Here is an 18,399-nt window from a genome sequence, read left to right as displayed (position 1 = left end):
CCAGCGAAACCACGTACTTGTGGAATTTGTTCTAGTTGAATAAATCCCGACACTCTAAACACACATACGCATGCCCATCTGTTTCTGACATGGCATGCACACGACAGCAGTCACCTGTTTGCCTTAAGCACATCACGGAGGTGATGGGGAGTAACTTGGGGCAAGGGATGAAAGAAAATGCAAGACACGGAGGAAGAGACAAGAGGTGGGAAAACGATTTAGGGGTCTGGATCGGAAAGGGAGAAAACAGCCAGTAACTACCTCAGCGTCATTCATAGAAATCAACACACACACACACACATCTAAAATACAGATCTAAATCTGCACAGGGCTTGTTTTCTTCTATACCTTCTCGTGGAGAGTTGCTTGGTCTCCACTAGTTAGGGCAGAAGAACCTGGGCCTCTGGATAAGTTTAACTGCTCCTTAACCTTTCTAGTTTTTGGTGGGAACAGAACTTATGGATTCTACGTGTATAGGAAAGTACTTTCCTACACATTGAAAAAAAGAAGAAACATAGGCTATTGGGGGAAAAAAAAGCAGAAACCAAGGGCAAGCAGCTTAAACAATTTAAAGTGAAGCAAGAGTGGAGGTTTGAAGGGTCTAATAAAAGGAGGGGACAGTCCTGCGGAAGGTGAACCACGGCTACGGGAGACAGACCCGGCCTCATCTGCAACAGCCGGGCGGGAAGGACGCTTCCTCTGCACTTGGGGACACCGGTGGCGCCCGGTCCACGAAGGGGCTGCAGCAGCCCGTAACCTGCGGCGCTGAGCTCCTCCTGAGCTCCACGACCCGAGTCGGCTCACGCGCGTCTTGCAGGGAGCACCCTCATGTCCCCACGCCGCTCTCTTCAGGCTGGACCGAAGCCGAAAGCCCGCAGAGGCCTAAACACATCTTCTCCCATCTTCCGGGACTCATCCACAGCCAACATCCGCAGCCCCACATGCGTAGTGACGAAAACGGATCCGGACCCATCAGAGCGCGCGTTACGTCCGTACATCGGCCAATCAGGAGGCGTCTTATTGCCTCGGTCCCGCCTCCCGCCGCCCGGCCGCTGACAGGCAGGCGCGGTTCGCGCGGAGCCGAGCGAGCGCACGGAGCCGAGCGCCCCGAGGCGAGCGCGCCGGGCAAGCCGAGGCCTGCCCTTTCCGTGGCGGTGGCGGCGGCGAACGGGGGCCGCCACAGTCCCCGCCGGGTCCCGGGGCCCCGCGGCCCATGCTGGGGGCGGAGCCAGGCCGGAGGGCGGCGGCGCGGCCGGCCCCCGCGCGGTGATTGGCGGGCGGGCGGCCGGCGGCCGCTGAGGTCCTGGCGGCGGCGCGGGCCGCGCAGGCGGAGTCGGCGGCCGGCGAGCAGAGAGGATGCTGCTGTCCCTGGTGCTCCACACGTACTCTATGCGCTACCTGCTCCCGGGCGTCGTGTTGCTGGGCTCGGCGCCCACCTACCTGCTGGCCTGGGCGCTGTGGCGGGTGCTGTCGGCGCTGCTGCCCGCCCGCCTGTACCAGCGCGTGGACGACCGGCTCTACTGCGTCTACCAGAACATGGTGCTCTTCTTCTTCGAGAACTACACCGGGGTCCAGGTGAGGTCCGGCCCGGACGGCGCAGCTTTTGCAGCTCCCCCCCCCCCCCGCAAGCACGTGCCCCAGCACCCGGCCTCCCGCCGCGGGCAGCGGTGGGGAGGGGGAGGAGTTTCTGGTGCTCACTTTGGGGTTCCTTCTGGAAGGTCCTGCTGAAGGCTGAGTGTGTCCCCGGGAGCGCCCCACCCCCGCCCCGGGTCGGCTGTTCCTGTCCGTCTCGGTGCCCGGCAAAGTAGAGCATGGAGTCCGAGGTGGTGATGGTGGGACTGGCCCCATCTGCACTTCCGAGGGCTTTTAGATTAGGAAGTCCTCTAGACGCTGACCGGAGTGACAGCGGTTGAAGGACACCTCTCGCCTCGCGTTCCTCCCGGGTGAAAAGCGAGAGCCTGGCGAGGAAATGAATACATTGGTTACAATAGGAGCCTCACTGTGACTCCAGTTCTCCGCCAGCTTCGCCTGGGCTTCAATGTGGGGCTGATCTCATGTCAGATTGCTTTCTGCCTGCTACTGTTTCTTTTTCCTGGGGAGGTTGAACTCGGAAAACAGCAAAAGTAGAGAAGCCCTCCTAACGTGACTTAAGTTATGTGAAGTCTCAAACTTCCAGATCTGCTTCCCTTTGAGTTTTCAGTTTGAGAGAAGAGCGCTGATTGGGCTCTCCCCAATGTTCAGAATGGGCAGAATGGAGCTGTATCATCTATGTTCTTCCCCCCCTCCCCCATTTCGCAGCGCTTTCTGTGTCAGGGGATGCAGTTGGGGGCAGCTCCCTTATTGAGTTTGCTCCTGTAGGAAATTGTCTGAGGAGGGGAATTAGGAGAGGCTAGGAATCACAAAAACCACTTTCTTTTCCACGTCCAGGTTTTCTGAGCAATTGACATTTAGAATGGGATTTCATATAGAATTTTCAGGAATTCTAGGCTGATGGCTTCCTCCCTCCCTTTTACTTTACTAAGTTTGCCATGTGAATGTATGTTTAGTTGTGGGTAAGCATTTAATTCCGCATATTTTCAGTAGCAGTTGGGACAGTTGGGAATGTACCTTAAAGTTGCTGACCTTGCACATGGCAAGACCCCTCAGAGCCTCAGGGACCTTTGCTCAAGTCCATATTCTTGCTGCAGAGACATTCGGGATGAGTCAGAGTGAAGCAGAGTTAGCGAGTTTATTGATTGGAAGGGAGGACATGCGTTTGAGGACAGCAGAGTGGAACGTGCACCAGCGCTACAACCGCTGCTGTTGGGGCGATTTTAGGGCTTTTGGAGTTACTGGTTTGAAGGAGGAAATCTTAAAGCTAAGATTAAGGGAAATAAAAAATGTATTCCTCTACTCCTTCTCAATATCCAGCTTTAAAGACAAAGCAGGGTTTCACCGTGTGGTCCCGGTGGGCTGAGACTCTTTACATAGACCTCATAGTCCTCAAGCTCACAGAGATCCCCCTGCCTCAGCCTCCTAAGTGCTGGGATTAGAGGCGTGCGCTACCACCGCCCAGCCTGTATCCAAACTCTTGTCAATCAATTCCATTTGAGGAGGGAGAAGATGAGGATGAGGGGGCTTCTTTTGCTGTCCAAAAGCAGATTGTATGGTTATTACATTGGATCCTATGTAAATATAGGTTCTTTCCCATTCTCATTTCTGAGATCATATTCATTGCTAAAATTCTGAATAATTTGTGCATCCTTTCAGATTAAAAAATCTGTGTACATGTACGTGTGTATGTACAAAGGTATTCATGTTCATAATTGTGGGGATACGTGGCATGCATATAGAGGTCATAGGACAACCCTGGCTATTGAGCTTCTCCTTGTACTTTGAGTCAAGGTCTCTTGCTTTCCCCATGTGTGCCGGCTCAGCTGGCTTTTGAGTTTCCAGATCCTCTCCTGTATCTGCTTCCATCTCATTGTAGGAGCAAAGGAGCAATGGATTGCACAGTGGTATGTCTGGCTTCATGTGGGGATCCGAATTTAGGCCCTCATGCTTGTGACAAGTGTTTTACCCACTGAGTCATCTGCCCACACCATGTAGAGCTGCTCAGGTTCTGGTAGTCTATCACTACTGAAAGTGAGCAGTGTGTCCCCTGTACCATTTATTCCTTTAGGGTAAGTAATGGGATGCTTACGTTTTACTAATCTAAAATCCACTGTAAAGGGACTGGAGGAATGGAGAGACATTGGTGGGTAAACGGACTGCTGTGTAGGCCCGAATTTGCTTCCCAGAACCCTCATTGGCTGTTTCACAGCTACCTGTAACTCTGGCTTCAGGGTGGGGGTCTGATACCTCTGACCCCCTTGGGTGCCAGCACTCACATGCACATGTCAGTGTACATACTTTAACATTATTATTTTTAATCTTAAAAAAAAAGGGAAATGAAAGCAGCTGGAGTCTTTGTTGTGTTGTTTTGTTTTGTTTTGTTTTTAAGACAGGGTTTCTCTGTACGTTTGGAGCCTGTCCTGGAACTAGCTCTTGTAGACCAGGCTGGCCTCAAACTCACAGAGATTTCACCTGCCTCTGCTTCCCAAGTGCTGGGATTAAAAGCGTGCGCCACCACCGCCTGGCCTGGAGTCTTTTTAACGTTGTAAAAAGTTCATTTCTTCTTAAGGCTACCACAGATGACCTTGAGCTGAGTGGCTTAAACAGGTCAGGTTATTCTCACAGCTCTGGAGACCAGAAGTTTGAAATCACGGTTTATGTTGTGATTTCATTCTTTCTAGGATTTTTGTCTCTTTCAGTTTCTGGATGCTGGCCATTTTCTTTGACTAGCGGCCCCTTCATATCTGCCTCATAGTGTCGTTTCCCCTTTTCTGTCTCAATTTCCATCTTCCTTTGTATTGTGGTGACATTTGTCATTGGATTGTAACCTTTAGGCCCACCTGGATAATCTAGGATAACTTCGATATCCTGGAGAGTCTTAATTACATCCTCTCGACTGAACAAGGCATTTATTTACTCTGTGGGTGCACATGTTCCGTGGTGTCTGTGTGTGAGACCAGAGGACAGCTTTCACAAGTCCCTTCTTGCCTTCCACCATGTAAGTCCCAGGGGTTGAATTTAGGCTGTCAGGCTTAGCAGCAAGCACCTTTGCTTGCTGAGCCATTTAGCCAGCCTCAGAGATATCTTTTCAAAAGGGAATGTGCACAGCTTCTAAGGCTTAGGGTGTGGGTGTTGGCTTGGGGGCCACCGTTCAGTCCTTTACAACAATGAGTTCTAAATACTCAATATTTTGTTGTTGTTTCTCAGTCTAGCTTTGTAGCTTAGCATTTGTTTTTGCTTTCTTTGATATACAAGTAAAAGGCTGGCTTCCTCTGCTCTGGTTAGCTTAAATAATCTCTTATAATACTTTAATCTCTTATATTTATAAATTTGTAAATTTACCTCACAGATTCCTTAAGCAGAACATATGATTGGTTGTCTAATTTTCAGATCAAGTTGACTTCTGAATATCAACTGACTTCTTGCTCATGTTTTGGTGCTCTCTTAATTTTTTTATGTGTGTATGACTGTTTTGCATGTATGTATGTATACCATGTGCCTGCTTACAGAGGCCAAAAGAAGGCATTGTCTTAGTCTGTTGCTCTTCCCTTCTTGCTTTACCATGGGGTCTCTTGACTCAGTCGGAAGCTTGCCATTTTTAACTAGGCTAGCTAGCCAGCACACTCCTGGAATTTGCCTGCCTATCCATAAATTTTGAAATTACAGGCATGTGCAGACATGTTTGACTTTTTTTTTTTTTTTAAGACGTGGGAACTTGTGGTTCAAACTCAGGTCCTGATTCTCGCAGGGCAAGTACTCTTACCTGTTGAATCATCACCCCATATTTTTTTGAAGTTATTAAAAGTTAATATGAGTCGGTTGGCCAAATGTCTCAGTGGTCAAGGGCACCTGCCACCAAGTCTGATGACCTAAGTTTGATTCCCAGGACCCACAAGGTAGAAAAAGAGAGCTATTCTTTTTTTTTTAATATATTGTTGTTTTTAAAACAGTGGTTAGATGCCACAAAGTAGGTGGTAATGCCTTAACCGTATACGTGTTAGGCCCAAGGGCCCCTTCCATCCTTGTCAAGGGGAATACTAACCTTCTCTCCTTTCATACAACACAGGAAAACTATTCTTGAAAGTCGTCTCTGGCCTTAACAAGCACAAGCTCAGGTTCCATTCCCTCCCCATAAACAAACAAACAAGCAAACAGATATGGGGCTAGAGTGATGGCGTAGTGGGTAAGAGTGCTTACCGAGTGGATGAAAAAAAAGGAAAAGGGCATGACTGCTTCTAGTTATGGGAACATAATCACACTAAACTGGGCCATGGGGGAAGTGGGGTAAGGGAGAGGGGGAAATAGGTGCAGCAGCCTGGAGGCCAAAGGTACAAAAGGGGTGAGTAACCATAATATCTGGATTATATAGGGAAGAGCCTCTGGGGGAAGGGCAGCCCAGACCAGGCTGGAGAGTTCAGGGTAGAGGGAAGAGTATGCCAAACATACCATTGTAACAGGTAGGGACTGAGGGATGCTGGGAGAACCTGGAGGCCAGGTCCAATTTGATATGTTAAATAGGCACCTCAGCCATTTGTCCAGGGTTTGACAATTAACACATGAAGTCCTGAGTTCAAATTCCTAGGAACAACACAAAAAGCCAGGCGTGGCTGTGTGTACCTGTAGCCCCAGCACTGTGATGGGTGGAGACAGGAGGATCATCGGAGCTCGCTTGCTGCCACCCTAGCTCCCAATTTTAGTGAAAGGTCCTGACTCAAGGGAATAAGGTAGAAAATGACAGAACAGGGCACCAGAGGTTCCCCTCTAGCCTCCAGGAGTGTGCATGGGCATGCATGTACACGTGTGTATACACCACTCACACCCACATCCCAAAATTAATTCATGTTTTCAAGTGTTAGAGTATTTCTCTTCTCATTGCAGTGAAATCCAGTAGAAGTTGGTTAATGGTATTTGCAGGCCAGCCATCTAGTGATATGGTGCATGTGTCTTCTAATACCTGGTGGATGTTTTTGTCACCATTGTATTTCTGCTTAAATTTGTTATTAACAGAATTTATTTTAGAATATATTTCTCACTAGTGGTCTTGACTGCCAATCTCCGGTTCAAATACTAGTATTGTAATAATAAAATTGTAAAAACAATAAGTCTTAGGTTATTTACTTACGAATTTATTTTGGGATATGGAGTCTCGGTTGGTTCGGGCTAACCTTGAATCTGAATATCCTCCTCGGGTCTCCAGAATAGCTGGGATTATAGGCTGTGCCACCCACCACTTCTTGGCTGAGATCTTTTATGTAAAATAAGTTTAAAATTTTCAATGGACCTGTTTTACGCTACAGAATAGTTTGAAGGTACTGGAAACAGATGGTGTTTAGGTATGTGTTGCAGCTGTTTGTTCAGTATGTGCAGACTCCCGATGTCTTGGCTTTGTACCTTGCACAGAAGCTTCTTTCAAGTCCTCAGAAAAACAGGCGTTCTACCTGGAGGCCATAGAAAGCTGGTTTGTTCTTTCTGGCTTATCAAGCATCCTAAACTTCTGAGTCAAGTTTGCCTTGAATCTTGCTGAAGGCAGCTAAGCTTCTGGTATGAAATATATTTACTTAGAGTTAAAGGGGACTTACAGGTCATCCAGGCTGACCCTTGTATTGGGTCTGAATTGTTTCCACATTCCACTATCAGTGATCTTTAAAAAAATGCTAATTGTTTATGCTTCAGTTTGTTTCTTGTGATTCTTAAACACACTAAACTACTTGCTTTGTTTAGCTGGGAGCAATAGAACTAGATGGACCTGGGTGTGCCTTTGCTTAAGCAGAATGAGCAAAACCTTTGGTTCAGGAAATTAAACATTTCTCAAGTTGTAATTTTAGTCTAACACACCTAAATCTGGCTAAGAAATTGGCTAGACTTAAGAGATTTATAAGACAATTTTAGAAAAATGTAACTAAAACTTTATTTTTATACATTCTATAAACATAAAACAAATTTTATATTTAATGTTTCATTTGTGGAGTGTTTTGTAAAACAATGTTTTTGTTTATTCGTTGAGAATTTTTCATATAATACATTTTGACCATATTTTTCCTTTCCCAGTTCTTCCCAGATCCTCTGCCTTTGTGTAGTCTTTAACACCTCATTTTTCTATTTTAAATAACAGATGCTGTCTTAGCATTTCTGTTGCTGTGAAGAGACACCAAGACCACAGCAGCTTTTATAAAGGAAAACATTTAATTGAGGTGGCAGCTTACAATGTCAGAGCTTTAGTCCCTTACAGTCATGGAAGTGTGCAGGCCGACATGGTGCTGGCTACATCTTGATCAAACGACAACAGGAAGTCAGGCAGCTTGAGCATAGAACTCAAAACCGAGTCCCCACAAGGACACGTTCTTCCAGCAAAGCCTCACCTCCTATAGTGCTACTCTTCGGGCTGTTTTCTTTCATACCACAGATGCAATGAAACATTGAGACATTTTGAGAAAGCCATGTTTACACATCTGCTTACCCTACACATATCTATCTTCCTTAGGTCTGTAACTAGATTGGTGTGAAACTTTAGACTTCTTCCAAGAACTTTAAATAAATATGGGAGTTGGGGGAGTTGCCTCCATGACAGTGATGTCTTGGATAAGTTTTTATGGTGGTGTGTCGTTGCATATGACTGTGTGCTTGAGAAGTTGATACTTTTGAATGAAATTAGAGGTTCTTTCTGTATTTTCGTCTTACAGTTTCTTAGGCAGTAGTTGATATTGATAGCTAGAGAATCCAGCACTAAGTAATATTCCCAAAGGGTTCTCAGAACTTGGGTTTCCATCTGGGTGTCCATACATCACCATTCACGTGTGCTCTTTGTTTCGGGTGCTGGGCTGGGCTCTAAGGGGTGAAGAATGGAGCTCGAATTCTGGTGGGGAGACAAGCATAACAAGATGATTCTCCTTGACTGCTGTGTGATCCTGTTTACCCTAGTGGGTGGAGGGAGGGGTTTACAAAGCTTTTCTGAGCAAGTGCCATTGAGAGAAAGAGGGAGAGGGAGAGGGAACAAGCACCTGTGTGTGGCGCTCTAAAAAAGGATCAGTTTGGAAGCTATTAGGGTCTTCCAGCTAGAGATGCTGGTCAGGGAAGTGAAAGTACATGTGGAGAGAATGACAAGAGTCCTCCCAGGTTCCTTTCAAAAATAGCCAGTATGGGGGCTGGAGAGATGGCTCAAAGCGTAAGAGCAGGTACTGTACTTCCAGAGGACCCGATTAGGCTCCATGTCAGGTGCTTACAACCATCTGTGACTCCAGTTCCACAGGGATCCAGTGCCTCAGGCTTTCTCACGCACCTGCACTAATGTGCACATGCCAGAATATTTGTACACACAATAAATTTAAAAAAAATCTTTTGAAGAAAGCAGGTATGACTTTGTGATTAGTAGCAAAGGCTTTACTGAGTACTGCTGTATACCAGTGTTGTTTATGAAGATCATTCATCCTTACACAGTAGGCACCGTTCTTAGCTTTTCATAGACAGAAAACAGGTCCAGGCAGTTCACAGGTGTAGTCTTCGTGGCAGCCCAGTTTGAAGATGCTTTTTCAGTGGTGACTGAAATGACTTCCCTGTTCTCGGGGTGTTCCTGCCATAAAAAGCATGGAGAAACAATTGCAGAAAAATGTTTGATATTTGAAAGTGTTGGGTGGTTGTTTACTAGCTCTTCCAAATAGAGGGAAAGGGACTCTTAAGAAAAACTTCTTCCTTGGGTTATTCAGCTATGTTTCACTGCTGATGACAAATTCTTTTGAGTCTTCATTACCAATACAAGTCACTTAGTTATATGATTGAGATAGGCAAGGTGGTTCTCAGTTGATACCAGAGGGAATGTGATAGCAGAATTACCGTGAAGACTTCAGACATGGCATTTAAGGCCATCTCAGTTCTGTCCTGCCCTGCTGTGCATTATAAAAATAATCTCTAGAGTGGACTTTTTATTCTCTTAGGGTGTAGCTCAGAGCTGTGCTAGTCCTCATCAGCCGTCATCACACCCTACCTTTTGCATCATTAACATATCATTTGACAGGAAATTAGTATTTTGTAATGTGTATATTGTCTCTTTTTCAAGATTGTAGTCCCTTGGAACTGACAGTAAAGGCAGAATACCCTCAGGGAATACTCTAGAGGTTCTGTGGCCATGTGAGAGACCTTACTTTGAAGGAATGGGGATTCTAGAATGGACTGCTAAAGTGGCTAAATGTTTATCTAGCAAGGTTCACGTTTACTTAGACTATTGAACCCTCAGGAATATGAAATGGGTAAAGCAAGACAGTGTAAAAGAATTCGGGGACTTCAAGGAACAGAAAAACATTTGTTTGCTGATTTGAAAGCCTGTGGTTTTTGAATTTTTAAAACTGCAATACACCAATACTTGCTTTTTTTTCTCCCACAGCATTAGAGGCAACTACAGATAAAAGTTTTGTGAAAGACACCTGTGTGTACATATGAGACGTAGTTCACAGGCAAACAGCTTCGCTGTCACATCGTAGGCCGGGAATTCAAGGATAGAAAATAAACGAGTTCACATCTAGAAGAGTTACGTTAAGTTCCAGCCATGCGTGTAGTAGGTACTAACCGCAACTAGGGACCAGTGTTTTACACTGATAAAATAACTGTTATTTGGGATAGAAAGAAGTCAGTTAATAAGAAAAAACAATAACTGTGTAATGAGATAAAGACCAAAATAAAGACATAGACAAATAACGTTGGAAATAAGGAGTAATGCAACTGAATCCCCGAGTTTCTTTAAATGGATTGGGGCTGTTCTTTGCATTACTTGATAACTCTCTGAGTTGGATGGATTGTGGTGAAAGCCACTTCTCTGTGCACCTATAGAATGCATTGCTCCTTTTCTGAGAATGTTTTGCCGTAAGACATTTTTTAATGTTAGTCTTTTATTCTGAAGGGTTTCTTACATCTTATCCTTAATGGTTAGCATCCAGAGTGAAAACAACTATATAAGTTTCTTTAAAAACAAAACAAAACATTTTATTTAAGATAGGATAGCCCAGGTTGTCCTTATTATGTAAGATGACCTTGAACATCTGATCCCCTTGAGTGCTGGAATTTTTGTGGTGCTTAGGATCCAATCCAGGGCTTCATATATGCTAAGCCAGCACTCAGCCAACTGAACTATCTCCAGGACTCATATGTGAACCTTTGTAGAGAAGACTTTTGTAAGACTTACAAACCTTGGAGAAGCCTGTGTCTTATTCTTTTTCCTTTATCACACTGTATCAAGTCAGTTCAATCTTGGTGTTCTTGTCCTTCAATTAAATATATTTGTCATGCTGTTTTGAAGACTTTAGTGATTAATCTGCATTGTCAACTTGACTGGATTTAGGATCACCTAGGAGATATGCTTCTGGGTCTGCCTGCAAGGCTGTTTCTAGAATGGTTTTATTGAGTATCTCATCCCATAGGGTGGGGAAGGCCGGTGAGCAGCAGCATTCAGCATTCATCTGTTTCCCTATCGCGGACACTCCTGCTGCTGGGCCTTTCTACCTTAGTGGACTCTATCCCCTCTTAAACTTCAAGCTAGAACACACCCCATCCCCTTGGACAGCCTTCTGTAGCCCTGGCTGGCCTGGAGCTCAGGGCCACCTGCCTCTGTCTCCCGAGTGTTGGGACTAAGGGAGTTGTGTCACGATGCCTGGCTAAAATAAATCCCTCTTAAATTTCTCCTGTAAGATACTTTAACACAACCAAAAGAGAACTAATAAATAAAAAATTAAATGAGATAATATATTGTCTAGTTCAGAGACTTAACAGTAGGTCATACATAGATGATAAAAAAATGAACTCTTCTGAAGGACAGAGTCAAGAGACATGCATGCTGATCGTATGAGTTTGTGATGTGTAAGTTTCTACTCACATCACAGGGCAATTGCTTTGCATTCTGATCATTAATCAAATAATTGTGTTTACTAATTTAGTCTTGTTGCAAAGTATGATTTTGCTAATTAGTAATTTAGTAAATTTACTATTTACTTAATGAAACATTTCAAATTGGGCTCAGAAAAAGACTACAGGTTTTGTACATATTACAGTAGAAATCTTTTAACTAGGAGGTCAAAATCCAATGTTTCTTTACAAGGACATGCCTAGAACAGGTTCTTCGGTGATTTCATTAAGCAAACAGGAGGAGGTATGGTTGCACCCGTTAGCCTAACCAGTCAGCATGGTTTCTTAAAGCCATAAGTGCAATGTATGAGCATGTTTTCTTCTAATATGTAGGAATTCTCTAACTAGTACAGTAAGTACACAAACCAGTAAGTTATTGCTATAAAATGTTGTGCAGTAGCATGGGCCATTCTTTTGTGTGACCGGCAGAGGCAGAATAGGTTTGTTTACGTCAACAATCTCTAGAGGATGGCTTTGGAAGATTTTCAGCTCTTTTGACACCTGGGGACTACTGCTCTAGTTGTCTATGTTGTCCATGGTGCACGACTGCTTCATGGACATAAAAGCACATTTTAAGACTTCATTTCAAATGATCGTGTAACAGAGTTTAAATTGTGCACACTATCTTATTGTCCTTGTTGCTGCATTTCAGTGTAATTGGAGGGATGTGGACTAGTTAGCTGTTTCTTTCACTTGTTAACAGTTTTGAATGGAAAGCATGTTAGATACAAAGAATAATTTAACGACCTATCTTCCCCGTCCCCGCATGCCTCCTTACTGAGCATTAACCATTGATTTTTGCCAGATGATAACTGTCCAGGTGTACCAGGTGTGTATAAAGTAGTTTATGTAGTCTCATTTATGTCAGTGTAATCCTATGAGGAGCAATTAGTATGTTATACTTTAGTTAATGATATAGATGTGGAGAAAGCAGATACATCAATGCTTGTGCAAGCTGGAAGACTGGAATTCAAATCTAAGTCTTTGTCCAATACTTTGCAGCCTGTGGTCTCACTGATCATGTACGTGAAGGGCAACCTCTTCTTCACACAAGACCTATGAATTAAACGGCCAAAGGCGGGTGAACTGTAGAAAATGTCAGTTTTACTGATGTTAGTATTTTTACATGGTCGCGGGGGCGGGGGGCGGCTTGGAAGAAATGAACCCTAGTCCGGGAGTGATGAAATGAACAGTGACTGGTGTGGAGGAGAGAGTCTACAAGGACAGCGAGCTGCAAGGAATGCTCCGCGCCCGCAGAGTCTGAGGACCTGCATTCTCATACATGCTCATACTGGCAGCTCAGGGCTTCTGCTGTAGGAGGGGAACTGCTTTAGTTATGGGAACTTTACGTCCCCTTAATAGGAAGTTATCATCTGTTTCTAGGCAGAAGACTGAGGGCAGAGAACTCTACCTGTGCCTCTTAGCTTAGTCTTCACTCAAATTATTCTTATGCTAAAGGAGCATATTTTGGGATGAGTTATGATTTCTTTCAACATCATTTAAATTTGAGAACAATGAGACTTTTTTTTCTCAATATGTATTATATTTCAACTTTTGCATGTTGAAAGTAATGGACCTTGCAGAGATAAATGAAGAAGTTACTTTTAAACTTTTATGTCACTTTGACCAAAACACTTGACAGGGAAAAATGATTTACTTTGGCTCCCAATCATGATGATTTTAGTCCCTTATAGCAGAGAAGACTGGCAATGGCAACAGGAGTACGTTCACATGGTGATAGACTAGGAAGTGGAGAGCAAAGCCTCAACTAGGGCCAGCTTATGACCTTCAGAGGTTGAAGGTCCCCCCTTCCACCTCCCCACCACACCCTCAAAACAATGTCATCAACTGGAGGACAAACACCCAAAGCATAAGCTGGTGGGGACCATACCAGACTCAAATCATGACAGTAGTAAAGCAAAAATGTGGTGTTAGATGGAGATCTTGGGTATTAAATTCTGTTTTATGATAGAGTCAGGACAGTGGTGGCGCACGCCTTTAATCCCAGCACTTGGGAGGCAGAGGCAGGTAGATCTCTGTGAGTTCAAGGCCAGCCTGGTTTACAGAGCCAGTTCCAGGACCATCGGGACTGTTACACAGAGAAACACTGTCTGGGCGTGGGATGTGGAGATAGAGAGCCCCCAAGTAATTTACATGTCATGGAACAAATTTAAAACTGTAGAAAACTGATCTATGTGAGATGAAGAGATTCCGTGCAGGTCAACAGGCTTGACTAAAGAAAAAAAAATTATTTTAAAGTACTTGATTGTCTGCCATCTAATTAATTAATTGAAAAAAAGGAATAAATCCTTTCTCTAAAGGGACTTTGGATGAACTTTATGTTTGCTGATTTATGTATGTAAATATGTATTTGTGTGTGAGAGAGAAAGAAAGAGAGAGAAAGAAAGAGAGAGGGAGGGAGGGCGGGCAGCTTTCAGGAGTTGGTTCTTTGACCATGTGAGCCCTAGGGATCAAACTGAGGTCATCAAGCTTAGTGACAGATATCTTTATACAAAGTTTTGAAAAAAAGTGGATGAATCTAAAGTTACTTAAATAATTATGTAAGATTTAAAAACGTATTTTCAAAATGCTTTGTGGAATATTTTGGTTAGAGTTAGTAAAGTAAATGAGAGCTAGAAGGTTCACAGAATAAAGTCTTTAGAAGTCTCCAGTATATTTAGCATGTTTTATTTATGTTGATTTTAAAATGTCTTTTATATTTAAAAAGAGACAGTTTTACTTGGTGCAAAACAAAAGTGTAAACTTACTAATTATGTGAACATCTGTCTGTTGGAAACTATCCGGGTGCTCAAGTCCAGGCTAGAAAACAGGCCACAGGGATTGTGACTTGTAGTCAGCCTGTACAAGGTGTCCTTGACCCTCCTAGGACTGTGAACGGGTCAGGCTGTGGTGCAAAACAGCTATGATGAATGAAGCCTGTGGTTGGGTTGAAGGTGGAAAGACATCAGGGAGAAGTGAGTACCTTAGAGAGCCACCCCAGAGAGGATCATAGAGTCAGGTGCATAGGCAACCTCATGTGACCTCCAGCTCTTATATGTAGATAGGTGTAAGTTCTTAACCCTTAAAAAGAATTTTTCCCAGCCTCACTCTAGGCCTAGGGCAGCCTCACATTCATATAACCCTTTTGATACAGCCTCCCAAGTGCTGGGATTACAAGTATGAGCTACTATGCCTGGCTCTAAGCTTTTTAAAATTTGAAAACACGACAACCATCTAATTAGCTATATATTTGTTAATAAAATAGTAGTAACTGGGGCTGGAGGGATGGCTCAGGGATAAGGAACACTGGCTGCTTCTCCAGAGGGACCCAGGTTCAATTCCCATGAGTCACATGGTAGCTTACAACCATCTGCAACTCTAGTTCCAGGGGAATCTGATGACCATTTCTTGCTTCTGCAGGCACCATGCAAAAGTGTATAGACATTTGCAAACAAAACATCCACATACATGAAACTATTTAAAAAATGATAGTGATAACATCTTGAAATTTTATATTTTTTGCATATATATGGTGTACATGTATATAATAAGCATGTTTTCATGTATGTGGGTACTTGTATGCAGGCACACGTGGCAACCAGAGGTTGATGTCAGGTGTCTTCCCGCATTTCTCTCCACCTTATATGTTGAGACAGGTCTCTCATTTGAACCCAGAGTGTCGCGTCCACCTCGACCAGCAAGGAAGACGCAACACCGGAGCTCTTCTTGCAAGCAGTTTATTCAGGACCTTATTTACAGCTTCTCTCTCTTTCCCTCTCTCTCTCTCTCCCTTCGGGCAAACCTCTCCTAGCCCTTAAAAGGCACGGGCCGCCAACTCCGGATTGCCACGTGGGCACTGTCCATAGGTCCACGCATATGCAAGCAGCTGACGATCATTGCGTGATAATAGCGCATAAGTCAGGTCTTAGCCATATAAGGAGTTGATTATTACAGAGAGCACTCACTTTCGGGATCGCGGAGGGTGGAAGCCAGCACCATCAGGTGTGGCTTCACGCAGCTCTCTACACATCGCCATCAGGTGCAGCTCCACGCAGCTCTCTACACCAGAGTTTAAGCATTTGGCTAATACAGCTAACTGGCTTGCTCTAGAGATCCCTGTCTCTATTTTCCTAGAGCTGGGATTACAGGCAGGCCACCATGCCTGCCTTGCTCTTATGAGTGGATTGGGGATCTAAAGTCTAGTCCATATGCAGTAGTAAGTGCATTACCCACTGAGCCTCACCTATAAAATTCTCAATCTTTTATGTATGTATATATGAATTATTTATTTATTCGGTTTTTCAAGATAGAGTTCCTCTGTGTAGTCCTGGCTGACCTGGAACTTGCTCTATAGATCCTCCTGCTTCTGCCATCTGCGTGCTGGGATTAAAGCAGTGCACTACCCCAACACCCTTCCCTAGCTAAAATCTCTAACTTTGAAATGAAAACTTTTAGGGCTATAGAGATGACTCAGTGATTAAGAACACGTTTGTAGAGGATCAGAGTTCAGTCTCCAGAAGCCATTTCCAGCAATTCAGAACCACCCATAGCTGCAGCTCTGGGTGATGGGTGTTCTTTTCTGGACTGTCAACAGCATTTGCATGTATATGTAATTATATGCGTGCATATAATTAAACATAAATCTTTAAAATAGTTTCCCCCTTCATATTAATAAATGTAAAACCACATCCTAACCTTTGTCTTCAAAGAATGGAAGAAATTTGAATTATTTTAGATAGAGGCGCTTATTCATTCTTGGAACTTTAGAAATATAGAATCTTTAAAATTGTATATATTAGATATATAAGTGCTATTTTTGTATTTTCTTAATTTATTAATGTCTGTTCAAAGTATTTGTAATGATCTGCATCTCTGTAAGAGTTGCAATTTGTTTTTTCACTTTCCTTTCAGATATTTTGTAGTTTTGCACATCAAGGACTGCTCTGTGGTCTAACTTTTTATTTCTGTAGATTCCAAGCAACTGTAGTCTAAATGAAATAGTTAAAAGAAGAGACTAATGCTCAGATATTTCCTTAGATAATGGTTTTTGGCCTCTTTTCATGTTTCAGCCAGAAACAGTTGCCCTTTCAGTAAGCTGTTGTGCTTATGGGCAAAAACCCTAAAATCTATGTGTACACACATAGACACACTTGAGTTTCTTGTATGTTTATATAAATAAGTACACAGATAAAATCTCTTAAAGGCATGTGAATTAAGTTCTGGTTTTTTTTTTTGTTCGTTTGAGAGATGGGCTTTCTTGTATCCTATGTTTCTTGTATTCAAATTCAGTATATATAAAGCTGAGGATATCCTTGACATTTTCTGATGCTCCCATCTTCATCCCCCTGGTATTGCTATTACAGGTGTGTATTACTGTGTCTGGTAAACAGGAGCCTTCTGAACCCTGGACTTAGCACTCAACTGAGCTACATTCTCAGCCTCATGAATTAAGTTCTTGATGCTACTTTTATTTCTTGTTTTCTTTCTTTAAGATTAGGAAATTCATTGTAGAAACTGATCTAAGAATAGATGGCCTTTTCTGCCAAGCTTTACAATCATGCTTGTGTCCAAAGACAGTAGTAGATATTTGTGTGTTTTAAAGGTAGAGGTGTGGAATCTTTATTTTTTGAGGGGTGGAGGTTGAGGCAGAGTTTCTCTGTGTAACAGCTCTACCTGTCCTGGAACTCACTCTGCAGACCAGACTGGTCTCAAACACACAGAGATCCGCCTGTCTCTGCCTCCTGAGTGCTGGGATTAAAGGCGTGTGCCACCACTTTCCGGTAAGGTGAGGAATCTTAAACTGACCTTGCCATGAACTGATCTTTGGATTTGTTTTGTTTTTTCAATAAGAAACCTGTGCCATTAACTGATCATGAGGTTGGTGTTTCATTTTCCTGCAAGAAACTTTTTGCTTTAATGCCTTAGCTCGCCTGCATGTAAAATCGGTGCTGGATCAGGTAGTCTTCGTTTTTCTCCTAGTGCCCTTGAATGTATTGAATATATTATGGCAAGAGGGGTGTGTGTGTTGCTGGACGGTGACCTCTAGCATGTACGGCAAGCTTTCAACCAGTGAGCGAAAGCCACAGCTGTGGTGTTATTTCATGATGTAGCGGGGATAGCGCTCACTTTGTGGTTTCCTTTCTAGTCCTCATTATGCTTGTTTTATTTTTAAACTAGATCGTCTCATAAAGGACGGCCTTAAAGTTCTATGTCTTTTAATCCTGTGAGAACTGCCTTTTAGTAGCTTGTTTGCAATCTACGCTCAAAAGATAGATTTTAGTAATCTCAACCAAACCATCCATAGGAAATGGAGAGGGATGAGTGGAGAGAGAGAAGGGTGGGGGGCAGGTAAGCAGACTGGGTGAATAGCTGATTTTTGCTATGTAGCCCAGGCTGCCCTCGCATTCCTAATCCTCCTGCTTTAGCCACTCAAGTGTGAGAGATTTCAGGCACGCACCACTACAACTGGTAGAAAGGTACCTTTGGATGGTTTGGGTGCTGTTTTCAGCATGGAAGCAGGCTTATCTCTAAAGAATCATAGATATCTGATCAAAATAACAATAAAACCCAAAACACTGCTGACTATCTGTAGTTCTAAATCCAGTGTGTACCAATAGTACTCAAATAGCTCTAGTCTATTGCTAAGAGGAGGGTGGGTGGTCATGAGCTGGCACCTCAGTGTTAACCCTGACAGATCATTGGTTATTTATTTATTTTATTTATTTATGCTTTTGTAAACTTCATTAGACATAATTGGACAAATGTGGACAGTCATTACAGTTTTCTAAGAAAGATAGCAGAAACCTTAGTCTAAGTCCTTGACATTCTAACTTTATACCATGTAGCTCTATTATTTTCATAAAGGGTTTATAAATGCCTTTTTCTTTTTTGTTGTTGTTAAGATATTAGTGAGTAGTTTCA

At 43.4% G+C, this 18,399-nt stretch overlaps 1 protein-coding gene and 1 non-coding gene across 2 annotated transcripts in view; one reads left to right on the top strand and one right to left on the bottom strand.

Annotated features, from left to right (window-relative positions):
- Nucleotides 1-1,052: 1,052 nt before the first annotated feature.
- Nucleotides 1,053-18,399, top strand: part of Agpat5 (1-acylglycerol-3-phosphate O-acyltransferase 5) — a 41,158-nt gene continuing 23,811 nt past the window's right edge. The window contains exon 1 of the mRNA XM_057752536.1: nucleotides 1,053-1,575. Within this exon, the coding sequence (XP_057608519.1) occupies nucleotides 1,357-1,575 (219 nt within the window). The 5' untranslated portion in view covers nucleotides 1,053-1,356. The remainder of the gene's footprint in view (nucleotides 1,576-18,399) is intronic.
- Nucleotides 5,535-5,657, bottom strand: LOC130863284 (U6atac minor spliceosomal RNA). The gene has a single exon (XR_009055713.1). It is a non-coding gene; the product is annotated as a U6atac minor spliceosomal RNA (small nuclear RNA).

Source organism: Chionomys nivalis, chromosome 20 (assembly GCF_950005125.1).
Source record: "Chionomys nivalis chromosome 20, mChiNiv1.1, whole genome shotgun sequence".
Taxonomy (NCBI): Eukaryota; Metazoa; Chordata; class Mammalia; order Rodentia; family Cricetidae; genus Chionomys; species Chionomys nivalis.
The sequence above is the reverse complement of the archived record's forward strand: the minus strand, read 5'-3'. Positions and strand labels throughout refer to the sequence as shown.